General features: G+C 41.6%; 1 protein-coding gene across 1 annotated transcript; it reads left to right on the plus strand.

Moving 5' to 3' along the window:
• Window positions 1-152: 152 nt before the first annotated feature.
• On the plus strand, window positions 153-19984 carry sgpp1b (sphingosine-1-phosphate phosphatase 1b). Its single transcript, XM_014190072.2, has 3 exons — window positions 153-1336; window positions 4583-4672; window positions 14948-19984. The coding sequence occupies exons 1-3, from the start codon at window positions 470-472 to the stop codon at window positions 15497-15499; spliced, it is 1509 nt and encodes a 502-aa protein (XP_014045547.2). The 5' UTR covers window positions 153-469; the 3' UTR covers window positions 15500-19984.
• The last annotated feature ends 4290 nt before the right edge of the window (window positions 19985-24274 follow it).

Here is a 24274-nt window from a genome sequence, read left to right on the forward strand (position 1 = left end):
AAGGTATGGGTTATGGTTACGTACGCGTTATGGGTAGGGGTTCACGTTAGGGTTAGGGTTTAGTGTAGGGACGTCCATCGATAAACTGACCTGAATACAAGCGCAGTCCCGTTGAAATCGTGAGTGCGTCACCCATGCGTGCGCGTTCGCGAGCACTTCATAGATCTATCATTAACCGGATACTACTTGAGATAGCGGAGGTTCCAGGACGACTAGCTACGAGAAAAAGCCTCTCATCTAAAACGTGTTTGCCGAGCATTGTAAAGTATCACCTGATCTTTTAACCGGCCTTGTTGCTGCCTTCGACAGGAAAACGTGATACACGTGTTTCTTTTATGGGAATAAGCAATAACTGTCATGATGCACGAGCTGCTGCTTGAAAGCATAGGAAGCTTGCTATATGGCTAACGTTAGCTAGCTAGGAACGGGTAATTTATAGTAAATACACAGTGCTCTATATTGAATCAACATGGCACACAATATTATAACGCAAATTGGACAACTCTGTAATTATCTCCAAGACCCGATTCATGTAGCACGGTTTCAGCAGATTTGCGGTGTGAGCGGGACGTTTTCAAGGAACCCAGCAGAGACCAAAGAAGTGGAGCGAGCTCGCTTGCACAACAACAGCATTAGTCATCTCCAGGGTGAAAATGAGAAATGCACTGTCAACGGAGGTGAAGGGGAGAAAACCAAGAGTCTTCGGCAGAGAAAAGTCACCTCGCCGGGGAAAAGTTTGGAACAGGAAGGAGTAGACAATGCTTCTCAGAACGGGGCAGTGGTCACTCCTGCGGGGAAAACGGTCGGGCACATCGGGAGCGGTTGCCGCCTCGCAAGATCCAGTGATGTCGGGGTACGGGACCTCAAAGAAAACGGCTCAAGTGGCGTCAACGGGTCCAGGGTGGAATGCACCTCTGAGACACCTGATGAACGGATTAGTGAGAACCCCAGTCCTAAGACTACTGTCAAGCCGCTGCGCAAAAATTCCTTGACAGGCGATGTGGGCCAGGAGTTTTTAATCGAGAACAAGTTTTTGTACTACCTGTTCACCTTAGGAACTGAGCTGGGCAACGAGCTGTTTTACATCACCTTCTTCCCGTTCATCATATGGAACGTGGACGCTTACGTAAGCCGGCGACTGATCGCCGTCTGGGTTTGGGTCATGTACCTTGGCCAGAGCACCAAGGATGTCATTCGGTCGTCCAGGCCAGCCTCACCGCCCGTGGTCAAGGTGGAGATGTTCTACAACTCTGAGTACAGTATGCCCTCAACACACGCCATGTCAGGCACGGCCATCCCCTTCTCACTGTTACTGCTGACCTACGGCCGTTGGGAGGTAAAGTTTTGCTGTGTTATTGTTTTCAGTTAGGAGGAGGAAGTATCAATGCACAGTTTGACCAAATTGCTTCCCCACTTGACAGTGTTTTCATGGAACTGGCAGCTATGGAGGAAAACATCAAGTTTCAACATCAAGTTCCTCTTAGTCACCCCACTATAAGTGGCGTCATCAACTTGTTAAAGTTACAGTTGTAAGGGTCAAATGTCCTCAAGGCTGCTACAGCTGACAGTCATGCAAATATGAAGCCCTTGTTCTATGGATTTGTTTGTTGATGTTACTGTCACTTGTGAATTTTTTTTTTTTTTTTTGACCAAACATTGAACTTCAACCTCCTCAAGCAGCGTAGCTACACTAAGGGTTAATTATACAATTATATCAGAGAGTTATACAGTGCCTCAGACATGATTCCTTTCAGTGTGCAGTTGCAGAAGATATTGCATTACTCCCACAGTCGGTGCTCATTTTTAGTCTTTTGTAAGCCCCTGGCCTTATTACTCATTGTCTTATACCAAATCATCATGAAGCATGAAAGAGCCAAAGGAAAGGAAGGAGTGCTTCATGGCTCCACTGTCATTACAGTACACTGCCTTCTTCCCCTACGCTGCCTGTAGGCTACATCCCTCCTATACATTCCCTGTTTCCTCGTACAGTATGCAAATGTTGACATCATAGTCTGTAAGGTATACACCTGGCCATATGGTCCCTACTCTTATTATTACTCATTTATTAACTTTTTTAATTGACCAGGTTAGCTGATAGAGAACATACTCTTACTTACAGTAACGTTGGGAAAAGAGTTGCCGGGTTTGACCTACTCCTTCTGGCAGCCGAGTTCTAAAGAGCTCTGCTGGAGAATCATTTCAGAGGCGACAATGATGCTGTCTGAATCATGCCATGAGTGCAGGGGAGGGATTGATGTATGTGCACTGCTCACTGTCTGTTTGCCCGGAGATAAGAGAGGAACCAAGCCTCCTGCAGGTCATCAGATAAGCCATTCAAATCTTTTGCCTCAGCAAGTTATGCCACGGGCCCAGCCATTGTGTTGTTTCAGATTTGACTCAAAAAGACAGTCCTCTCAACATGATAGGTCTATCATACTCTTTCATTAGGCTGTTTTTGTATCGTCCTTACAGTTCTCTCTCTGACTTGCTCTGGCATGCCGTAGTCTTCATGCGGAATGCCTGCCGCTGACTTGCCTGAGCAGAGCAAGTATTTGGGATGTGCTGCAGACCCCCTCCTAACACAGTCTTTCCGGCCCTGCACAAGTAATTAGAGCCAGATGTCTCTCTGTATGAAGACGCTGGCAGTGAGAGGACAGCCAGAGGGAGAGGCAACCAAGGTCCTCTGTGGGACAGATCTAATACATGGAGAAAAACATTTCCCTGGCAATAGGCTGCTACAGGCCTGGTTGGGAGGACAACCATTCAAACCATGTTTACAGATGTGACCTTTTTATTTTGGCTGTGTTGATATAACACAGAAAGCTGCTGTAGACTTTGCACTGACAATCCAGTCCCGTCTCTGTCAGCATCTCAACTGAGTAATGTAGGGATCCACCACCACCGAGTGATCACAGAGCTACAAGCCCAGCAGAGATCCTTCTCAATAACAAGCGGCCAGTGAACCACAAGCTGCACACAGCATAGTGCTGTACACACACCACCTCCATAAATGTTTGCATGACTTAGCCGCAGTATGACCACACACCAGAGCATAAGAGGTCTCTCAGTGGGCTTCCAAGCCAAACAAGCATGTTAACATGGATGTGGCCCTGTGGGGCCGCTCAACAGATAGTCCATGTGTTGACAGGGTTGTTTGGACAGTCTTCCACCACAAGGCTTGTGATTTTATCAACCCCCTGCTCTCTGCTCCCACAGACACACTGACCTCAGGGCAGTTTAGGAGGGCAGGCAGTAGGCCAGCAGGCAGTAGGCCAGCAGGCTATGTGAATGTGTGTGGCCTGGCTTTGTGTCTACTACACACTCAAATGAGCTTTTTCTCTCCCTCTTTCGCTCTCTGTTCCCCTAGTGTTTCCCCTAGTGTTTCTCACTCTCTTGTTCACTGGATGGACTAATTACTTTTAATTTGACACTGAAATCTCCAACCATATGTGTGTTCAGTTCTGCAGAGGAACCAGTAGTGTGCTGTGAATCCAGTATGACGATGTGTGTGTTCAGTTCTGCAGAGGAACCAGTAGTGTGCTGTGAATCCAGTATGAGGATGTGTGTGTTCAGTTCTGCAGAGGAACCAGTAGTGTGCTGTGAATCCAGTATGACGATGTGTGTGTTCAGTTCTGCAGAGGAACCAGTAGTGTGCTGTGAATCCAGTATGAGGATGTGTGTGTTCAGTTCTGCAGAGGAACCAGTAGTGTGCTGTGAATCCAGTATGACGATGTGTGTGTTCAGTTCTGCAGAGGAACCAGTAGTGTGCTGTGAATACAGTATGACGATGTGTGTGTTCAGTTCTGCAGAGGAACCAGTAGTGTGCTGTGAATCCAGTATGATGATGTGTGTGTTCCGGCAAGTTTAGGCTCCACTCTGGTTAATTAAGTCATCATCTTGATTTCCCCTCAAGGTTTCAGTTCCAGATGAGTGGGAGGAAGGACAACCGGGGGAGGTTACAGGGATTCTGTGTAAACCTCAGCAGTCCTCTCCCTCTATCTCTCTCTTTTTATGGACCAAGTGCACTCCATCTGATAAGAAAATGACTCAAGTGGCATGCTGTGTAGAAAAATGCATAATCCTCGTGTGACTGAATGATGTGTATTTACATTTAAGTCATTTAGCAGACGCTCTTATCCAGAGCGACTTACAAATTGGAACAATGTCCTAGCTTTTCAAAGAAGCAAGAACAACACCTTATTTCGGGAAATTGCAAACATTTCCAAATGACCTGAGCTGTTCAGCTATTTAGCCCCCCTTCTTTTGAGTACTAGCCCAAAGGTCTGTCAAATCAATTTCAATGAGCATTGCTGAGAAGTGTATCGCCTATGCCTATATATCACATTTCAAAGTCTTTCCATGGAGGGCTGAGTGTACGGGTTTTTGCTTCTCCCTTGTACTTACTCACTGATTAGTAAGGAACTCCCCTCACTTGGTTGTCTAGGTCTTAATTCAAAGGAAAAACCAAAAACCATGCATTTGACACCCCTGCTATAGATCAGGGGTTGACGTATTCTATTGAAGTATAATTTAATCTATGCTTTCTCCTTCCTCATCCCTCTCTTACTCTCTCTCTCTACAGTACCCCTTCATGTTTGGGTTCACTCTGGCAATGTGCTGGTGTGTGCTGGTCTGCATAAGCCGCATCTACATGGGTATGCACTCCATCCTGGTAAGTCTACCTTACATGGCCGATTTAATTAGGGCCGATTTCAAGTTTTCATAACAATCGGTAATTGGCCTTTTTGGATGCCGACTACATTGCAATCCACGAGGAAACTGCGTGGCAGGATGACCACCTGTTATGCGAGTGCAGTGTCAAAAGGACCTTGTGGCTGCAAGGAGCCAAGGTAAGTGGCTAGCTAGCATTAAACTTATCTTATAAAGAAACAATCAATCTTCACATATCACTAGTTAACTACACATGGTTGATGATATTACTAGTTTAACTAGCTTAACCTGCGTTGCATATAATCAATGCGGTGCCTGTTAATTTATCATCGAATCACAGCCTACTTCACCTTCGCCAAACGGGTGATTTAACAAAAGTGCATTCGCGAAAAAAGCACAATCGTTGCACAAATATACCTAACCATAAACATCAATGCCTTTCTTTAAATCATTACATAGAAGTATATCTTTTTTAAACCTACATATTTAGTTAAAAGAAATTCATGTTAGCAGGCAATATTAACTAGGGAAATTGTGTCACTTTTCTTGCGTTCAGTGCAAGCAGAGTCAGGGTATATGCAACAGTTTGGGCCGGCTGGCTTGTTGCGAACTGTGAACTAATTTGCCAGAATTTTACATAATTATGACAAAACATTGAAGGTTGTGCAATGTAAGAGAAATATTTAGACTTAGGGATGCCACCCGTTCGATAAAATACAGAACGGTTCCGTATTTCACTGAAAGAATAAACGTTTTGTTCTCGAAATGATAGTTTCCGTATTTGACCATATTAATGACCTAAGGCTCGTATTTCTGTGTTTATTATAATTACGTCTATGATCTGATATTTGATAGAGCAGTCTGACTGAGCGGTGGTAGGCAGCAGCAGGCTCGTAAGCATTCATTCAAACAGCACTTTACTGCGTTTGCCAGCAGCTCTTAGCAATGCTTGAAGCACAGCGCTGTTTATGACTTCAAGCCTATCAACTCCCGAGATTAGATTGGCAATACTAAAGTGCCTATAAGAACATCCAATAGTCAAAGGTATATGAAATACAAATGGTATAGAGAGAAATAGTCAACGCGTCATCATTCCTATAATAACTACAACCTAAAACTTCTTAACTGGGAATATTGAAGAACTGGGAATATTGAACCACCAGCTTTCATATGTTCTGAACAAGGAACTTAAACGTCAGCTTTTTTACATGGCACATATTGCACTTTTACGTTCTTCTCCAACACTGTGTTTTTGCATTATTTAAACCAAATTGAACATGTTTCATTATTTAATTCAGACTAAATACATTTTATTTATGTATTATATTAAGTTAAAATAAGTGTTCATTCCGTATTGTTGTAATTGTCATTATTACAGTTTTTTATATTGCTGGCTTTCAAGACATGCCAGCAGTGAACAGTCCTGAATCAACTAGCTGAGTGGTTGATAGTAGAGGTCGACCGATTCTGATTTTTCAATAAAAAAAATAGGCCGATTTAACCGGTATCGGCTTTGAAAAATCAGAATTGGTCGACCTCTACTATCAACCACTCAGCTAGTTGATTCAGGACTGTTCACTGCTGGCATGTCTTGAAAGCACTTGAATTTGATACCTAATCTATGTGAAACAGTATCTAAACCGTAATGTCACCTTGTCCTGAGCTTCGTGTCAGGCGCTGGCTCTACTCTGACTTCTCCCAGACTGCCTGTAGGTTATAGACACCTCAGTAGAGGCCTGTATTGGACAGTTACAACACTGCAAAAAAGGATTTCTTTGGGAGGGGAGAGCATAGTGATTCTGCAGTAGATCAAATGATTATAGGCATTTTAGGGAAGAGAGGGCTTATCACATAAAAAGCTGATGATCTGGTAAGCCGGAAGAGGGGTTCTGACCCCCACATGGCAGGCAACATGTTGGTCTATGGAGGTGGTCTCTCTATACCACATACCCACAAAGGCTGGTGCTGGTGGCCCTCAACTACTTCCAGCTAGAAGTTGGGACAACATGAGAGAGGTTGTTGGTAATTTTACATATTCTAGGTTACTCTATGATCATAGGGACTAAAACCAATCTCCCATAACAGGAACCAGTGGAGAAATAACTAGTCCCAGCACCAGAAAGATACTAAAATAAATGCATTGGATTGAAACAGTGGCTTACTATGGGATGCATTCAGGCACCGTTTATAAACACTACTCCACTCTGTGTCGTCTACCACACAACTCCATGGGCATCCTGGCAGAGTATAAATGACTGTACCAGTAGACTTGTTTAGTCTGTCTGCCACTGAGCTTTAGGGAAATGAGAACATTACAGATTTATATTTGCCTTCGTGTAGTGCCTTGAGGTCTACAGTGCAGTCCCATCTGTCCTAAACGCGGCAATGCTGTCGTCAGGGTGTGAGAAGAGTATGAGTATTTATCCTGAAACTTTCTTTGAAGAAGAAAGTAAAGGCCATTTCTAGTATTTTCTCCAAACTTTTTATCCCAAAATGTTTTTTTTTCTTCTCTTATGTAATAGAACACACAGCTCAGATATGGCAATAGGCCCATCTGGAGAGTGAGACTAGTAGCGATGAGTTATGCTGTCTGTCCTAATATGGACCTGCCTTTTGGCCCCCATTTTTAATCTAAGCACCAGAGAGACAGAGCTGTGCATGTTTGACTCGGTGGCTGTTTGTGAGTGACAGAGTGTCTGTGTTTTTCAGAACGTGTGCGTTTGTTTCCACAGCTCCAATTAAGTCCCAAGGGGTGATGTTGTTGTCGCTTACTGGTATGATGTCATTGACCTGGTTGGCTGCAGTGTTGCGTTTGACTGCCGGTCGCCCGGGCAACCGTTGCTTTGGTGATGCCTGTATCATGTCTCAGGGAGTTGACTGATGGACTGATACAGTGCAGTTAACTAGGCACAGGCAAGGGAGTTAGTAGTTACTCAGCCCCAGGCAGTAACCCTGTATAGCCTCTCTCCTCCTCCTCTATAGCTTCACTGACCCCCTCATGTACACTGTTGATCTGTGTCTCTCTGTACAGGACATGGGGGGGCTTGTTTCCAGCTCATATAAGCCTTTAATGGCAGAGCTAACGCTGTTAATGGGGCTAAATGTTGTGTCTGGGGGACATTATATCAGAAACTGTATTCTGGGGTCTGCTGGAGTGTAGAACATCCATTTGTGGTCTCTGACCACTGCCAGGCTTCACTGCTTAATGTGTTCTGTATCAACTTAAGATCTTATCTCGCTCAATGAATACGCTTCCCCCTCTTTTCCTACACAGGAATGGTTTGAAATGTAGCTAAAGGAATTACCGTAGGTATGCCAGCACCATCTTCTCCACCATCTGAGAGGCTAACAAAGGCTGGTCCTCCAGGCCTGTCTCTCATTAAGCTGGGAATATACAGTCATTGGAACTAATGAGGCTTGATAGCTGATCCTATTAAGTCATTTAGGATCTAAGAGGTAATACAAGAGACCAGGAGTTGTCTATTCTCTATCCTCCTCCCAGGCTTTCTGTAATGGTAGGCAATGTAGGACCTATGTCATAAATGATTCTGTGGGTTGCATGCCACAGTTCACAGTATTTCTCTATAGGCTTTATGAATTCTGGTTTGGCTGGGGTTAGAGTGAGCACTGAGTACCACTAGATTAATGCTAGTGTAATGTCACATTTTCAGGGTGTCTGAGTTTAGCCTAGTTAGACCAATGGAGACAGCGGTTGGGACAGACTAGTGAAAGCATTCACAACGAGATACTAATTCTTAATGATTAAAAGAGAAAAGGTGATAACATTACAAGGGCATTGATAAGGATATAAACTCTAGTGACCCTCCCTACCTATGGAATATTTCCTGCTACTTTTCTTTCTGTTGACTTCACAGTTAACAGTCAAACTTTGGACCAGAGGAGCCAGAGGCATGCCTGGTAAAGCCTTCACTGTCATTGACATTGAAGGATATTGTGATTTATTTTAAAGTCCCTGCATTTGAAATTAATACAGTGTAATATAATCAATCTTGAATAATACAAATATTGAACTTGTATGGACAAGTTCCCCCTTCACTTCCGACATTCAATTGGGTATTGATACTTATTATGGGTACATAGGTTACTGTGAGAGGCTGTAACAGGTTTTCAGTTAGCCGGGCCAAAAAACGAACAAAAGAAAAGCCGAGAAATAAAACTTTTGCCGGCCAAAATCACCGGGGGGGGAAATCCCATTCCAAAATAATGCTTTTTATTCATTAATGGAAATGCATTTCACCGTCATGTTTATCGGACTATAGGTTCATTTGCAATTTGTGGAATTAAATTGGTCTGTGTGTATTTCTGTTAGTCATCGTGTTACTTATTTATCCAACACAACTATCACACGTACACAGAATACAGAGCCTATTTTGAGGGGGATTTCTCCTGCAGCTCCTCAGCTGGTTGCTGCTGGAGTAAAACATGTGCTTTTATAAGACCATTAATTGCACAACACTTCTAAATGCAATAGTGTGTTAAAAACAGTTGGTGCATGATTAAAAAGAGCTACTATTTTTTTCTTCTTCTCAACTTGTAATTGAAGCGCGTCTCCCATTCAAGTGTAGGCAACAGGCTATTAGCACGTCACCCACCCCTTTACAATGTGAGCTGGAGGCAGTATACATTTTTAAAACAGGCTACTTAATGGTTTGAAACCTGAATGTTCTATTTCATGTTATGAGGCATGTCTTACCTCACTGATCTATAGGTAAAATCCGACAATGGAAACACGGAGGCAGTTATTTTATAAAGACTTCATAGGCGGCGCGTGAGTTTAAAGTTTTGGGAAACAAACAATTTATCCTACCATTAGTACTGTTCTGCATGCCAGTTATGATTTTCATATGCGCATTTTCGTGGAACAATTTTATTTCATTAATAACACTTTCGTTTCTCAAAATCATTGTCACCTAGTTACTAAAAAAATCTGAATGAAAATGACAAAAACGTTAAAAGTAAACTAATGAGAGATCACCAGCCTCTGCCATATGGACACATTGATACACGGTAGTGATTGGCGGCTATAGAAATGAGCGCATGGAACTCATAGCCTACAGGCCAATGCAGCAGTAGGCCTATAACTTCCATTGCTCTTTCACACCGAGGATTGGTGATTATGGAAGAGTAGATTGTTGGAAAGATCTTATTGTGAGGAACTATAGTTTTTTTAAAATATATGTTATCATTTGCAATGCAGTAGGCCAGGTATTTCTATGCGTGCTCAGGCGCGTGCGCTCACTCAATATTATCAGGAGAGAACCAGACAAATGCTAATTGTTCACATGGAGCACTCCAAACAAAATACAATGGGGAAAAAAGGGACAAATCTTGTAAATTATGGTTATGAAATAAACCAAAATGTGTTTCTCACAAGTGGAGCAGGTTGTGAACTCTGCTAACAACGTTTCCACTCCGATACTGAGAACAGTAAATTACTGTAATTAATACATGCTTTAACAGAAATGAATGTAACCAAATGACGGGATTAACAGTCCATTTACTGCTGGTGTTATATGTAATGGGGAATTTATTTTTAAAAAAATATCAAAAGGCAAACAATTCACACAAATAAATAATGAAGACCTAATGAGACGGCTAAGCCATTCTGGAGAGAGACTCGCCAATATCTTTGACATGCACCCCTCCGCTTCCTCTTGTCTCAACATTTTTAAATGATACTCAAGACACATTATCTTAACACATATTTTCAATTTTTTTCACTGACAACCGCAACTCAATCAGCTAGGCCTATTTCCACATTCGCTGCCCAAATTGTGGGCTTCCCAAATAGGCATAGGCCTACGAGCTTGTGGTTTGAAAAGAAGATAATGATCGTAGATCCCTCTGTGGCTAAGTCATGCTTTCTGATGAATTATTTTGAATGATTGTATTTATTTTTGTATAGACAGGAGTAATTATATAATTTTGGAAAATGTATTTCCATTTACTTCCCTATTGGACCCATGCCATTTCTCTCCTGTTCTGTATTTTGTTGTCCAGAAGCCAAAGGCACAATCCTCATCATATTAGCAACACATCCTAGTTGTTGAATTTTTAGATTCCCCCTCCTAATCTCTGTCACATATGGAACCACTGTCAGGTGTGCTGTTTACAACTGTGTTTTCCTGTGAATTGATTTTTAGCAAATGTTTGAAAATGAGGTTTTATTGCCTGCTTCATTACAGGAGTTGCATGTTCTGTTAAGATGCATTACCATTATCTAAATGTGATTTTAATTCTGGGCACCGTGGGTGGACCCTACTGGGTTATGCAGCCAATGCATATGGGTCTGGTAAATTTCTCAAATGGCGGTAAATTAAAATCTTCCCGGTCATGTTGTCCGGCGCCACATTTTCCTAACAGAAACCCTGTCAGTAGTGGAAATAGAAGCTGGTCTGAAAGTGCTTCTTAAAGCTAATTCACTGTGTACATCTGGCCTTTCTCGCCTCTGGAGCTCTGAAAGCCCCTTTGATTGTAACATGTGGCCTTGCAGTATTTAACCTGTTGAGGTCACACACAGACGCTGCCAAGTGCCAACACGTGAACGTGGAATGACTTTGACATGGCTGTAGTAGACACGTGTAGGCCAGGGTGGGTTAATGACTGACAGCATGGAGAGCGGGGTAGAGGTAGGATGATTTATGCCCACTGGGCACAGATGACATTTCAACATCTATTTTGTATTTCATTTTGGTTGAGTTGTCAGCTAATGTGAAATCAACAACAAAAAAATGTCACCATGTCATTGGATTTAGGTTGAAAGTGGTGTGAAAAGACTAAATATCCTTACGTTGATGACTTTTTGCAAATCCAATCAGTTTTCCACGTTGAGTCAATGTCATCACATAAAATTATTTTGTAGAAATTACGTGGAAACAATGTTGATTCAACCAGTTTTTGTCCAATGGGTGGAGTGTAAATAGTTAACTGTCCTGAGCCCTATACTATGAATCAGGTACTGTATGAGGAGTGAGGTAGCTTTGGTCCCCTGCTAGCACATTTGGTTCCTTGGGAATGTACGTTTTTGATTTCCCATTGGTTCTGGGAACGAAGCCATACGCTTCCTAACCGGTAAAACTGAAAGTTGTTTAAACGTTCTGAGAATGGAATTGAAAACTTTGCATCTTCTGGGAACATTTATTTTTAAGTTGTAGGGAGGTTCTGAGAATGTTTTACTCTGGTTCCTAAAGTTCCTAAAGGTTTTATTAACGCTCTGAAAACAGAAATTGTTATTTTGAGTTTTAATAACTTCCTTTCACTGAATGTTTCAATAAGACTTTTAATAACAATACTAGTTTATTTGGCGCTAACTTTTTTTAAACTCCAAACACATTTTTTATTGTGACACGGCATCAGTGAGATTCAAACCTATAATCTTCTGTTCTATATCCATGAAATTAGTCCACTGCGCCACCAGGATGGTGATTGCACCACCAAGATGGAGCTAGCATGCATATTTGTTTTACACATACAAAGCTGTTCATTTTAGTCTATTCAAACAGACCCCATTTCAAAGGAAAGCACTCATTAAGATCAGGTGAGGCCATTTAGTTGGCATGGCCAAAACACCTGAACACACTTAACAAAATGGAGGATAGAGAGGTTTTTGTTGATGCTGAGAACGGAATGTATGTTTGTAAATGACATTCTTAAAACATTCTCTGATCATTACTCGTTTTCTTGTGGTTTTTATAGAACATTTTTTGAACGTTCTCAGAACAATTTGAGAACTACATGACTAAATAAAACCATGAGGAACCTGTAGGAAACGTTATGCGGCAGTACTGAAATTCCCACAGAAGAACATTGTTTCTTAACGTTCTCTGAACTGTTTGAGAATGTTCCCAATGGCAAACCAGTTCCTAGAACATTACCAACACTGAAATTAATTTGGACTTTTAGGATACGTTCTGTTAAAGCAATGAAATGCCAAGAAAATAACATTTTATTAAATGTGCTGAGAATGTTCCAAAGCCAAGCAATTATCCTGCACCATTGTATGCAAATTAACCATAGGACAACCACACTCTCACCAAGCTCTTAGAAACTGGCTGGGTCAACTCTGAGTTCAACTTGGGATAACCGGTCATACGAAAGTTTCTCACCTTTTAGCCAGGTAAATTTCCATGGCAACGAATCCTTCAGAACTGACCTGCTCTGCGGCAGGCTAACTCACTGCTAACTCTACTTACACTGAATAAAATAACTGAGCAAATTAAATCAGATTCCCCTCCCTCTTGCAAAGATTGTGCCATCATCCCGTTCATTTCAGGAAGACGATTAAATCAGAGACGGAAGCGTACGCAAGACATCCCACTCCCTCTATTTATTTTTTCTGGTTCAAATACAGTCAATGAAATACGCAGACCAGACCCAGCTCCTAATGCTTGGGTGCCTATGGGAGAGCCACCCCATTAAGCAGACCAGAACTGACCTATCTTTTCCAATGGTAAACAGCTTGAGTGGGACATCTTCATTTATCCACCATCTTTGATTAAATATTTAGTTTTTTTGTGATAGAAATAGTAATATTAAAATATCTATCACATTACACCTTTAGTAATGACAGGATGCAATTGAAAGTTCACTCACAGTAAAACCTTTGTATGACTTTATAAAATAATTGTACCGATAGGAGTGGGGGGGGGGAAGGTGGTTGTGCATTGATAAATGAATGACGGCACTTCTAATAGCCTATTTCATACCATAGCCTGCTGAATTTGCAAGATAACTTTTCTTTCATGTTGATTTCTGGGGGAAAAATGAAACTGACACTAACTCGACCATGGATTGATGGTTATGCATTGTTTCAATGAATAGTTTGGCCATGTGCGACATGTATGGGCAGTAACAAGCCAGCTTGAGTTAGCGGCAACTGCATGATCAATATCCACCTTCGTAGTATGGATGAAGCCTGAGTTGGAATGTGAAGCTAACTGAAGCTGGCTAACTTTATAAAAGTCTGAGTAGATCTAGCTTCCATCGTAGTTTACCCCTCTGGTTACTGAGCTGTATCTAGATAAGAGGTGTTTCACCATGGTTAAAGTGAAAATCAAACGTAGATTATAGCAGTCTTATGTAGTTGGACCCTGCTGCTACGTTCCCCATACTTTCCCAAGAAAATACTCACTGTAGAGAATGAGCTTTAAGGTTTATTGGACATGAGTCACATTAGACTGTTTGTGTGCATAGCCTTTGTTCGGTGGTCTCCATGGAATCGCACACTAAATGATAGTGATCTGGAACGTCAACTTCACTAAAACACACATGAGCACGCTTCATGACCCCTGGCCTGATTCTTTTCAGAATGGTGGGTTGTTCTCCTCAGCCAGTCCTTTTTCTGCACAACATGTCACACCACCACTTTATGGTCCTCACTAGTTTTTGGCTCATCCAACCCCCTCTTTGGAGGACAATTACTTTTTCTTTTTTTTTAATTAAAAATGTTTTTTTACAGATATTTTGTTACATATACATTATTCAGAGACTTCACATATATGGTACTTTTATACACAGTATTACATGGTAGGAATACAGTTTATTATACACGTCCAGTGGAAACATGGGATCTTTAGTGACCACAGTTGGGACACCCGTTTAAGGTCCCACCTTCTTCAATTTTATTGAGGAACATTCCATTATTTATTAGTACTTCAACATTATTAAAATGAAATGACTGTTGTAAAAGTGTATGATATAAAGTGAAAGTCAAGAATATGATGTATTACTATTAGAATGAAACACTAAGGAAACTAAGAAGGTTTCTCTGTCAAATAGCATTACTCCGCTGTGCTTGGAATGGAACCCCTTATGCTAGCTAGCTAGCTCATTTTAGATAACAATAGGGAAAGTTAGCTACTAGAAAGGACAACTTACCCTTTTGCCAAAAACTTTTGTTATTTCTTAATGTTATGCATTTTAATGACGTTTGCAATTCTTGTTCCCGTATGTATTTATATTGTTATTTGGTCCTCAAACTTGAACTCGAGAGATGCCATTTAGAAAATGAGGCATTTCCCACAAACCGGCGTCGTCACACTCCCTCAACTGATTGGTCGAGTAGGCAGACCTTCTGACTTTGTGGCTGTGACAACCCCATGTCTTCCTCTATTGTGTCATTTTCAAATAAAAGCAAGACTTAAAAATCTGTCATACATTACTCACATGATTAAAGTATTGTTAAGATTATATGCATTTGTTAAGGAGTGCTGTCTGTATAATGTATACTTTGCTAAGTTGTTGATGTTGTTTCTAGGACATCATTGCTGGCTTCCTGTACAGCCTCCTGATCCTGGTGGTATTCCAGCCAGCGCTGGACCTGATTGACAACTTCAACCTGACATACCGCTACGCCCCCCTCATCATCATCTCCCTGCACCTGGGCATGGGCCTCTTCTCCTTCACCCTAGACACCTGGAGCACCTCGCGGGGCGATACAGCTCAGATCCTGGGCACTGGCGCTGGCGTGGCCCTAGCCTCCCACCTTAACCACTACCTTGGCCTCATGCCCGACCCCCCGCTGGACCAGCTGCCCCTATCCCCCCCGGCCCTCAGCGCCGCCCTGCTGGCCGTAGCCATGCTGAGGATGTGCCTGGGCGTCCTGGTGCTGCTGGCCATCAGGGCCCTCATGAAGGCCATCACCATCCCTCTGGTCTGCCGTATCACTGGTATCCCCAGTGGAGACGTAAGGAAGGCCCGGCAGCACATGGAGGTGGAGCTGCCCTACAGGTACATTGTGTACAGCGCGGTGGGCTTCAGCACCCTCTTCTTGGTGCCCCAGCTCTTCACCTACCTGCAGCTGTCATGATGAGAGAACCCTGTGGATCCCCCAGTCCCCTGTCCTCACCCCTGCTCATCTAAAACCAAGCCCATAGGAACATGGGAAATTCACACCTTACATATCCTGTACATCCACCCCCTATACCACTAACCTTTGTCCCTGCCAGTTCTAATGACAGAAACCTCTTATCAGGGAACTCCTATAGACTGATTTGACAGGATGTCAGCACTGATTACTAAATCCTATTCGCTTTATCTTACTTCAATTTTTTTTTGTCAATCAGAATTTGACCTCTTTATCTTAATTTCTCATTTTATGGTCTCAATTTTCAAGGAAACGCACTAATGATTTTGGGCATCAGAGCCCAAAGGTTATGGGACCAGACTAATATTTCACTCTATTAGTCACCCTTTACCAAACCGCACATACATTGTCTATCCTGAGTATTTATTTAAAATACTTTCTCTGCTTTTTTGTACTTGGGAGAAAATGAAGATTCCATTCTAATCTGATAAATTCAGTCTGCGTCCTGGTTGTGTTCTCTTATCTATTTTTCTAAAGGGCTCTTTTTATCTGTTATTATTGAAGATGATCTGTTGAGGTTTGAGTATATAGATTTTTACTCTGTACTGATGAGAGAAAAGCCATGACTGGGGCCGGGCACATATGATGCAGCGGTGTCACTGTGGGATATATAGAGGACAGGACATTAGCCCTATAAATCAGAGGGTTAAAGTGGGATTGTTTTGAGCGTCAGGAGGACTTGGCTCAGACACACAGTGAAGAACTTCCTGTTTTATAGGAGGGGATGCACCTGACCGCACGGAATCACTTCCTGCGCGTCTCGTGTTTGGAGGGGCCAAGGGAGGATTAGAGGAGATAACACCAACCCCAAGGGTAAAGGCAGGCGGCAGGGGTCTGACAGAGACTATAAATACGTATAGGAGCTACGTTCTGCTTAAATGCAGGTTCAGGACGTCTTTCGTTCAGAAACATTACTTGCATTCACAGAGGGATTTCACATGGAAAGCCCCCCAGCAGTAACTAAGCTAGACAGTTTATCTCCCAGGTGTACTTTAATGAACACTGGCAACTCTTTTCTCTCACTGTATGTTTCATCCCCTTGTTTCTTCGTCATGTCCCCCCCAACCGTACTCCCTCTCTACCTTCCTTTGCATCCTTCCTTTGTTCCATGTCCATAGTGACTAGACTAGAGCCACAGGCACTGAAGAGTGTAAAGTTACTCTTTCCTCAGTGTTCTTACTATATCTCTTTCCAGAAGTGACCAAGTCTTTCACTGCTTTAATGTGGTACATAATATATACTATATCATAGTATAGGTATACTATCATAGTATTGTATATTTTGTCTGGCTAATTGATTTGTTTGTTTTTTGGTTGTTTTTAACAAAACAAGAGTGCTGACCGGAAGAATGCCAGCAGTTTCCCACTAGCAGAGAAAAGCCTGAAAGGACTGGAGCCCGTTGCTGTGCTGATCACACTGATATAGCTATACTGTAGATACATCCATTATTGGAAAAACAATATTGTTCCTGGACCAACTGTCAAACAACAGAACTGTATCTTACCTTGGCCCACAGGGGCAGAGGCTTGATAAGAAAGCTATACTGTACATCCTAGTGTGGTTATGGAATACATATGATATACAGATGTCTATAGTACTGTCCTAATAGAAACCCAGCTAGCACATTTTGTTCCTTGTAAGTGGTGGGAACATATGTTTTTGGTTTCACATCGGTTGTGGGAACGAAGCCATATGTTTCCTGACTGTTAAAACTGAAGGTTTTTTTAAACGTTCTGAGAACGGAAGTGAACATTTTGCCTGTTCTGCGAACTTTTATTTTTAGGTTGCATGGAGGTTGTGAAAACGTTTTACTCTGGTTCCTTAAGTTTTCCTGGGAGGTTTTATTAACGCTCTGAGAACAGAAATTATACGCTATTTAATTTTGTTTTTAGTAACTTCCTTAATGCTAGCTTGTAGTGGGTTAACTTTTTTAACTCCAAGCATAGATAGGACACATGGAAAGGAATATCCTGAGGCATTAATCATGCAAATACATTTTTATTGTGACTGTTCTCTATCCATGTACTTAGTCCACTGCGCCACCAGGATGGAGCTAGTATGCCTTTTTCTTTTGTATATAAAGCTGTTCATTTTAGTCTATTCAAACAGACCCCATTTCAAAGGAAACAAGCATTAATTAAGATCAGGTGTGGCCAATTAGTGGGTGCGGCCAACACACCTGAGCAAACTTAACAAAATGGAGGATAGAGACAGTTTTGCTGAAAACGGAATGTATGTGTTTTTTAATAACATTCTTAGAACGTTCTCTGAATGTTTTCTTGGGGTTTTTATGTAAAGTTTTCTTAACGTTCTCGGAACAATTTGAAAACGTGACTTTAAATAGAACCATGAGGAAACTTGTAGAAAATGTTATGCTGAAGTACTGAAATTCCCACAGAAGAACGTTGTTTCTTAATGTTCTCTGAACTATTTGAGAACATTCCCACTGTCAAACCAGTTGTAGAACGTTCCTAGAGCATTACCAACATTAAAATTAAAGTAACCATGTTTGAACTCTTAGGAAACGTTCTGTTAAAGTAATGAAATACCAAGAGAATAACTTTTTTTGTCAACTTCTTTAAATGTGCTGTGAATGTTCCTAAGCCAAGCAACTATTCTGCACCATTCCCAGAAAGTTGTGGGAAGGTTGTATGCAAAATAACCATAGCACAGCCACGCTCTCACCAAACTCTAAGAAACATATAGTTTTGAGAATTGTATGTGCTAGCTGGGAATGCACTGTTTCCACAATGCACTGTTTGCTGGTCTGTCTGTGTCTTACTGGCCACTGTTGACCGGAAGCGCTCAGGAGACAGCTGTGTTGTGGCCTTGGCTTACGCGTGAGAGTTTGTTTTATTTGTGCTTGTCTCCTTCCATTTCAGTGAGAAGGAAGGTCATCTTTGTGGTTATTGTGAACAGACAGTACAGTACAGTGCTCTGATGTGATAATAAACTTGGACTAAAATAGAGCACATCATTCTGATCCTCTAATAAACAGTGTGGTTGGACCTGGACGGTCAGTTAATTTAGCACTACCATTTTATCTTGGCCAGGAAGTCTCCCTGCAGATTGAGGAACGATAAGTTCATTAGATCAATGCAGATGATAACTCAAGTTTCAAGTGTTATTAGTTGTATGTGCGGGATACGCATGGTATACATCGTCTAACAAAATGCTTACTTGCATGTGTGTTCCTTCTCGACAATGCAACAACAATAAGAAAAGATAAGATTACGAACATAAAGTAAACAGCAGTAGAATATGTATATTTTTTAGCATAAGTATCATATAGGAAGGCATAATTTATAGTCCAATATTTACGTGTGTATTGGGGAGGGGGGCAACTTCCTGATGCTGATTACAGTAGTTATTTCTATACTGAATTCTGAAGTGAATCTTAATCAGAAACTATTTTAAATAAATATTTTAAATAAATGTAAGAAATGATATGGTTAACTGTTGGGTTGTGTTATCTATGTCTTATTTCAAAGCATTTAGTTTCAACATGAAGATGTGACGCTTTCCAAGATATTCCTAATGACTTTCCAATCGAATGGTGATGTGATCACCGTTTCTTTTAAACTTTTCTACCAAATGAAAAGGGTTCAATGATGTAGCTTTAGTAGAACTCTGTTCTTACTACCCTAGTGCCTTTACTGTGTTTCAGGAAGGAGTTGTAACCTTTCATGTTTTTTGTAGCCATTGAATTGGAGAGTGGTGAGAGACATGTAAACCTGTTGTTGGGTTCAACCTATTTCAATTCCATTTTAATTATATTAAAAACTGTGTTTGCCTTTGCACTTGTAACTGCAGATTAGTTTGATTGTCATTACTACTTTAGTACTTTGTTCAAACAGCAGATGTTTGAAACAGTTATCCATGTTTTTCACTGTTACTTGTTTCCCTTTTGCTTCTCATTTTAATTTGAAGCATTTGGTCCTTAGTTCTTAATTTGTCAAACTGCATTATATAAGATATTTGCATGAACAAATCTTACAGATGCAGTATTTGTGATGATTTTTGACATGGCTACAACAAATGTCCATGTCAAATTGCTTGTTTTACAGAATCATCTTTTTATAGACCAAATAAATATTTATATTGAACTGTATTTAATATTAGAAATGTTTGTGAAACTGAGATTTCTTATCTGTCCACCTGAAAATCTCTTGATGATTCAGTTATTTGTTTGATCAAATGTTATTTGAAATGACCATTTTATGCAGTTTTGACATGGCAGGTAATTTTTTTTACAACCATTTTAATGGTTGGGTTCAATCTATGATGATGTTCATTCTATGAGGCTCTGATCTGTCAGACTGTATGAGTGAATTAATCAAAAGAATCTAGTGAATTAATCAAAACAAAGTGACTGTCCACTCCAGTCCATTTTTAACAATTTCAATAAAGATATGTAATTTTTGGTCACTTAGTGTCTGTGTCACTTTGAAATGGCTCTAGTTTTTACCATGTTGAAGGGACTTTTTTTTGTCCTTTCTCTGCATTACCTCAGTCCTGTTGGTTCTGTATATTATGTAGATGTGTTTTTCTAAGCACTGTGAAGACATGCAGCAAAGTTTCCAATCTGTGCTGCCAAGGTTGTCAGGAACAGTGAAAACATGCTTCAACCACTGGCCCAAGATAAAATATATTTTCTTCTGCAGTGAGGCATGCTGATGCAAGCGAAGCATGTGGGACTTGGTCAACCTTGCTGAATGTTTTGGAACACTTGCTGTACCTTGCCTGCAGTGCTTACACACTCACGCTGCACCAGCAGCCAGCTAGGCCACCTGCTACTAGCCAGCCTCACAGCAGTCCACAGTTCACCAGCAGTATACGATCATGCAACTGGCGTCACAAAACAGACCGACAGCAGGATAGCACCTAGGCTATATAATCTCTCCCCCACATTGGGAAACACTCATCTGATATCCAGAACTGCACATTACTTAGACTTGTAGTGAGGGGAGGACGGCTCATAGTGAATGGAATGGTATCAAACACATGGAAAATCAGGTGTTTAATGTGTTTGAGACCAATTCCCTTCCAACCATTACTATAAAGTGCCACCAGCCACCACTGACACACACCACCTCTGTATTTCACCAGGCAGCTAGAGGAACAACACTAAAAGTGCCTCAATGGCCTTTTCTTATTTGGTTTGCTCAACTGCTGCGTCCTCTCCTCTGTCCTCTCTCACCTATCAAAACTCTTCTGCGAAGGACTCTGGTAGGATACAGATGACTATCCTCAATGAAAGGTGGCTATCGAGAAGGGGATTCCACTCTTCTGTTTGCCTACTCACAAATAGACACTCTTCCTCGACCACTTATCGGTTTCCGAGTCACAGAGGAGAGAGGACAAAGGACGTACATTTTCCTAAAAAGGAAAAAGACAATAACAGCCTTGTCACTATCCACAGCCTCCTCTTTCTACCATCTGGGCATCCCATACAATAATGTTGTCTCTCTTTCGCTCTCTCTGTTTCTCTGTGGGAGAGTTGAGGGCTCTCAAGGAACAGCCATGCAGATAAAAGGCTCTCATTTTCTCTCCCACAGACAAACATTTACATTTACATTTTAGTCATTTAGTAGACGCTCTTATCCAGAGCAACTTACAGTAGTGAATGCATACATTTCTTTTAATTTTTTCTCCGTACTGGCCCCCCGTGGGAATCGAACCCACAACCCTGGCGTTGCAAACACCATGCTCTACCAACTGAGCTACTTACTCACCAAATGACTTCTTACAATTGTGTGTGTTTATGTGTGTGTTTATGTGTGCCTGCATGACTCTCACACTTGCTTGTCCCTTAAAGATTCGTGGGGCACTCCACCCATGTGGCAGCTCTTAATTCATTCAGCCATCCATCTTTCCTGTCTAGAAAGTTGTACAATTTTATTGAAACATTTGATGGGGGCGTCTGTGAACAGTTTAATAGTATTGTTAAATGTATATAAATGTATACAAAGACAAAATGTATAGCAAAAGCTCACATTGTGTGTTTTTTTACATCATTATCAGAAATAGTATTCATTGTTTTCGTTGGTTGAGTTTATTGTATCAAAACTGGTAAACAGCAGAGGCAACCAGATTGCATGGGTCTACTCCCACCTGGTGGCCAAGTCCATGAAGATCACACCTAAGCCAGTCACTAGATCGCCACACCAGAAATGTCAGTGGGAGAAGATGGAGCGAGATGGATTTTGGCTGACATTCGGCAAATGTTCTCATCGATAAAACATTTCATCTCCATACAGTTTTCTGTTTCCAAAACTAGAATCTGTAACAAACAGAATGGACTGCGTTTTGTAGACTTTACCTTTCGCCAAAATTGTAAAAAACGACATTGTTTAGATGGAGTGCAAGAGCGAATTGAGTTATCGCACACGCGCACTTCACAGAGTAGGCGTTCCCTAACATATGTTTATAACTAACCCAAGATAGACCAGAGCCTGTCGTTTCCAATGGTAGCAAATTAATCATAGTGCGCAGACCAAATAATGCGAACGGCAGAGCCAAGCACGAGCAAGTGAGATCCTATTGGCGTGTTCTAGCATTTATTTGCATATTTTCGCTAGGGAATGCCTACTCTGTGAAGTGCGCGTGTGTAATAAGACAATTTGCCCTTGCACTCCTAAACAACACCATATTTTGAAACTTGGCAAAGGGTAAAGTCTACAAAACGCAGTCCACTCTGTTTGTTACAGATTCTAGTTTTGTAAACAGAAAACTGTATGGAGATCAAATGTTTAATCGATGAGACAATTTGTAGAATGTCTGATAAAATCTCACACAATCGTCTCCCACTGCCAGCCACTGGGTTTCCTCTCCTCTCATCACCAATTTTGGTAGTGACTGAAAAAGCCAACCGGATGCTTCACATTTATAAATCCGGTGAAATATCTATCTGTGGCGACACCGTGTCAGAATGTGGTCATGAAAATCAGAACCTGTCTATTTCGCCGGGTATGTGTCCTGTGTCATCCTGTGTCGTCCACAAGAGTGCAGATGTTACAGATATTATTTTCTGTTTTTTGTAATTGTGGTTCATACTGGGCATTGAATTAAAATGTTACTCCCGAGTGGCGCAGCGGTCTAAGCCAGTGCTAGAGGAGTAAATACAGATAATGGTTCGATCACACCGGCCATGGTAGGGAGTCCCATAGGGCAGCGCACAATTGGCCCAGCGTTGTCCGGGTTAGGGGAGGGCTTGGCCGGGGTAGGTCGTCATTGTAAATAAGAATTTGTTCTTAACTGACTTTCTTAGTTAAATAAAATGTAAAAACTTATTTTGGTCTTTCAAAAAGTGAACCACAGAATTTGTACTGTCTGAGTGAACCCTTCAACAACTTTCCACTTGCAAGCTAGCTAACTTTAACATTGGGTTACAGATGTAACCATGGTTCTCTGAGTAAAGTAACAGTTCTCCAAATGACCCGTGGGAACTCCTTCCCCTTCATGCAATTTTACATTTTAGTCATTTAGCAGACGCTCTTATCCAGAGCGACTTACAGTAGTGAATGCATACATTTCATTTCGCATTTTTTTTTGTACTGGCCCCCCGTGGGAATCAAACCCACAACCCTGGCGTTGCACACACCATGCTGGCGTTGTAAACACCATGCTCTACCAACTGAGCCACAGGGAAGACCCATGTGATGTGATTGAGATGCTTAATATCAAAGATGCTTACAGTCACGTCACACTCTTACTGTACCCACATGACCTGTCACTATGAAAGGCGGTGTGGCGTGACATACTGGCTATTACTTTACTTGAACCCCACGAAGGCAGATGAACGACATGAAAGCTTGGGGACCCGTTACTCTACTCAGAGAACCACGGTTACATCCGTAACCCAACGTTCTCTTTAGTTTTCGTAACGGGTTGCCAAAACATGTATGGGAGAGGCAGTACCAAATAGGTCATCCCAACAACAGATCGGGATAACTCATCATTTAAAGGGGAATTTCATCCTGGGGGAACCTTGGTTTTGTGTTCATCATATCTGAGGCATTTGTAGAAAAGTGAGATGTGATTACCCAGGAGGAATGCAGGTCCAGGCTTTGTGCGCTGAATGATACACCCTATGACAGCTTCCAGTGTATTGATGAGGGGGTGGTAGTGGCATTTCGCGAAGGTTCTGTGTTAATACTGATCGCACTACACGTTTTTGTGGGTGTAGATGTGGTTGTCATTGTTCGATAGAGCCATTTGACGTCTTTCAGCGATGTTCCTATTGGCGGATTCATTCCTAAATGTACAAGGAAACACAGTTTTTCCAGTCTCTGAAAGACTACAACTTGTGTTGGGCTTTGCTTCCTGCTCTAGCATCCGTCCATCCCCCAAGGCAGACTTTTTTGAAAAGGAGGCAGACACTAACAACAATCCTTTGGGCAAAACTGAAAGAACTGACCAGACGTGATGACTTCAAGTGATTCCTCTTATCAACACAAATTCGACGAAGGAGCATCTATTAGCTACATGGTGACATTCAACCATACATGTTTCAACCTGAATATAGTGAAGAGGATTTGAAACAAAGAGTTGGATTTAGCTAACGTTAGAAGCTCAGCTACAGCTGATGCCAGCACCAAGAGAGCAGATGACAAATACTGTGCCTAGCTAAGTAAGATAGAACATGATGATGCCGGTGGGTAGGGCTGCCATCTTATCGTCCCTCAACCAATCATGCTATTTTGTTCGTTTTTTCGC

The sequence above is a fragment of the Salmo salar genome, chromosome ssa01 (genome assembly GCF_905237065.1).
Source record: "Salmo salar chromosome ssa01, Ssal_v3.1, whole genome shotgun sequence".
In the NCBI taxonomy this organism is placed as follows: domain Eukaryota; kingdom Metazoa; phylum Chordata; class Actinopteri; order Salmoniformes; family Salmonidae; genus Salmo; species Salmo salar.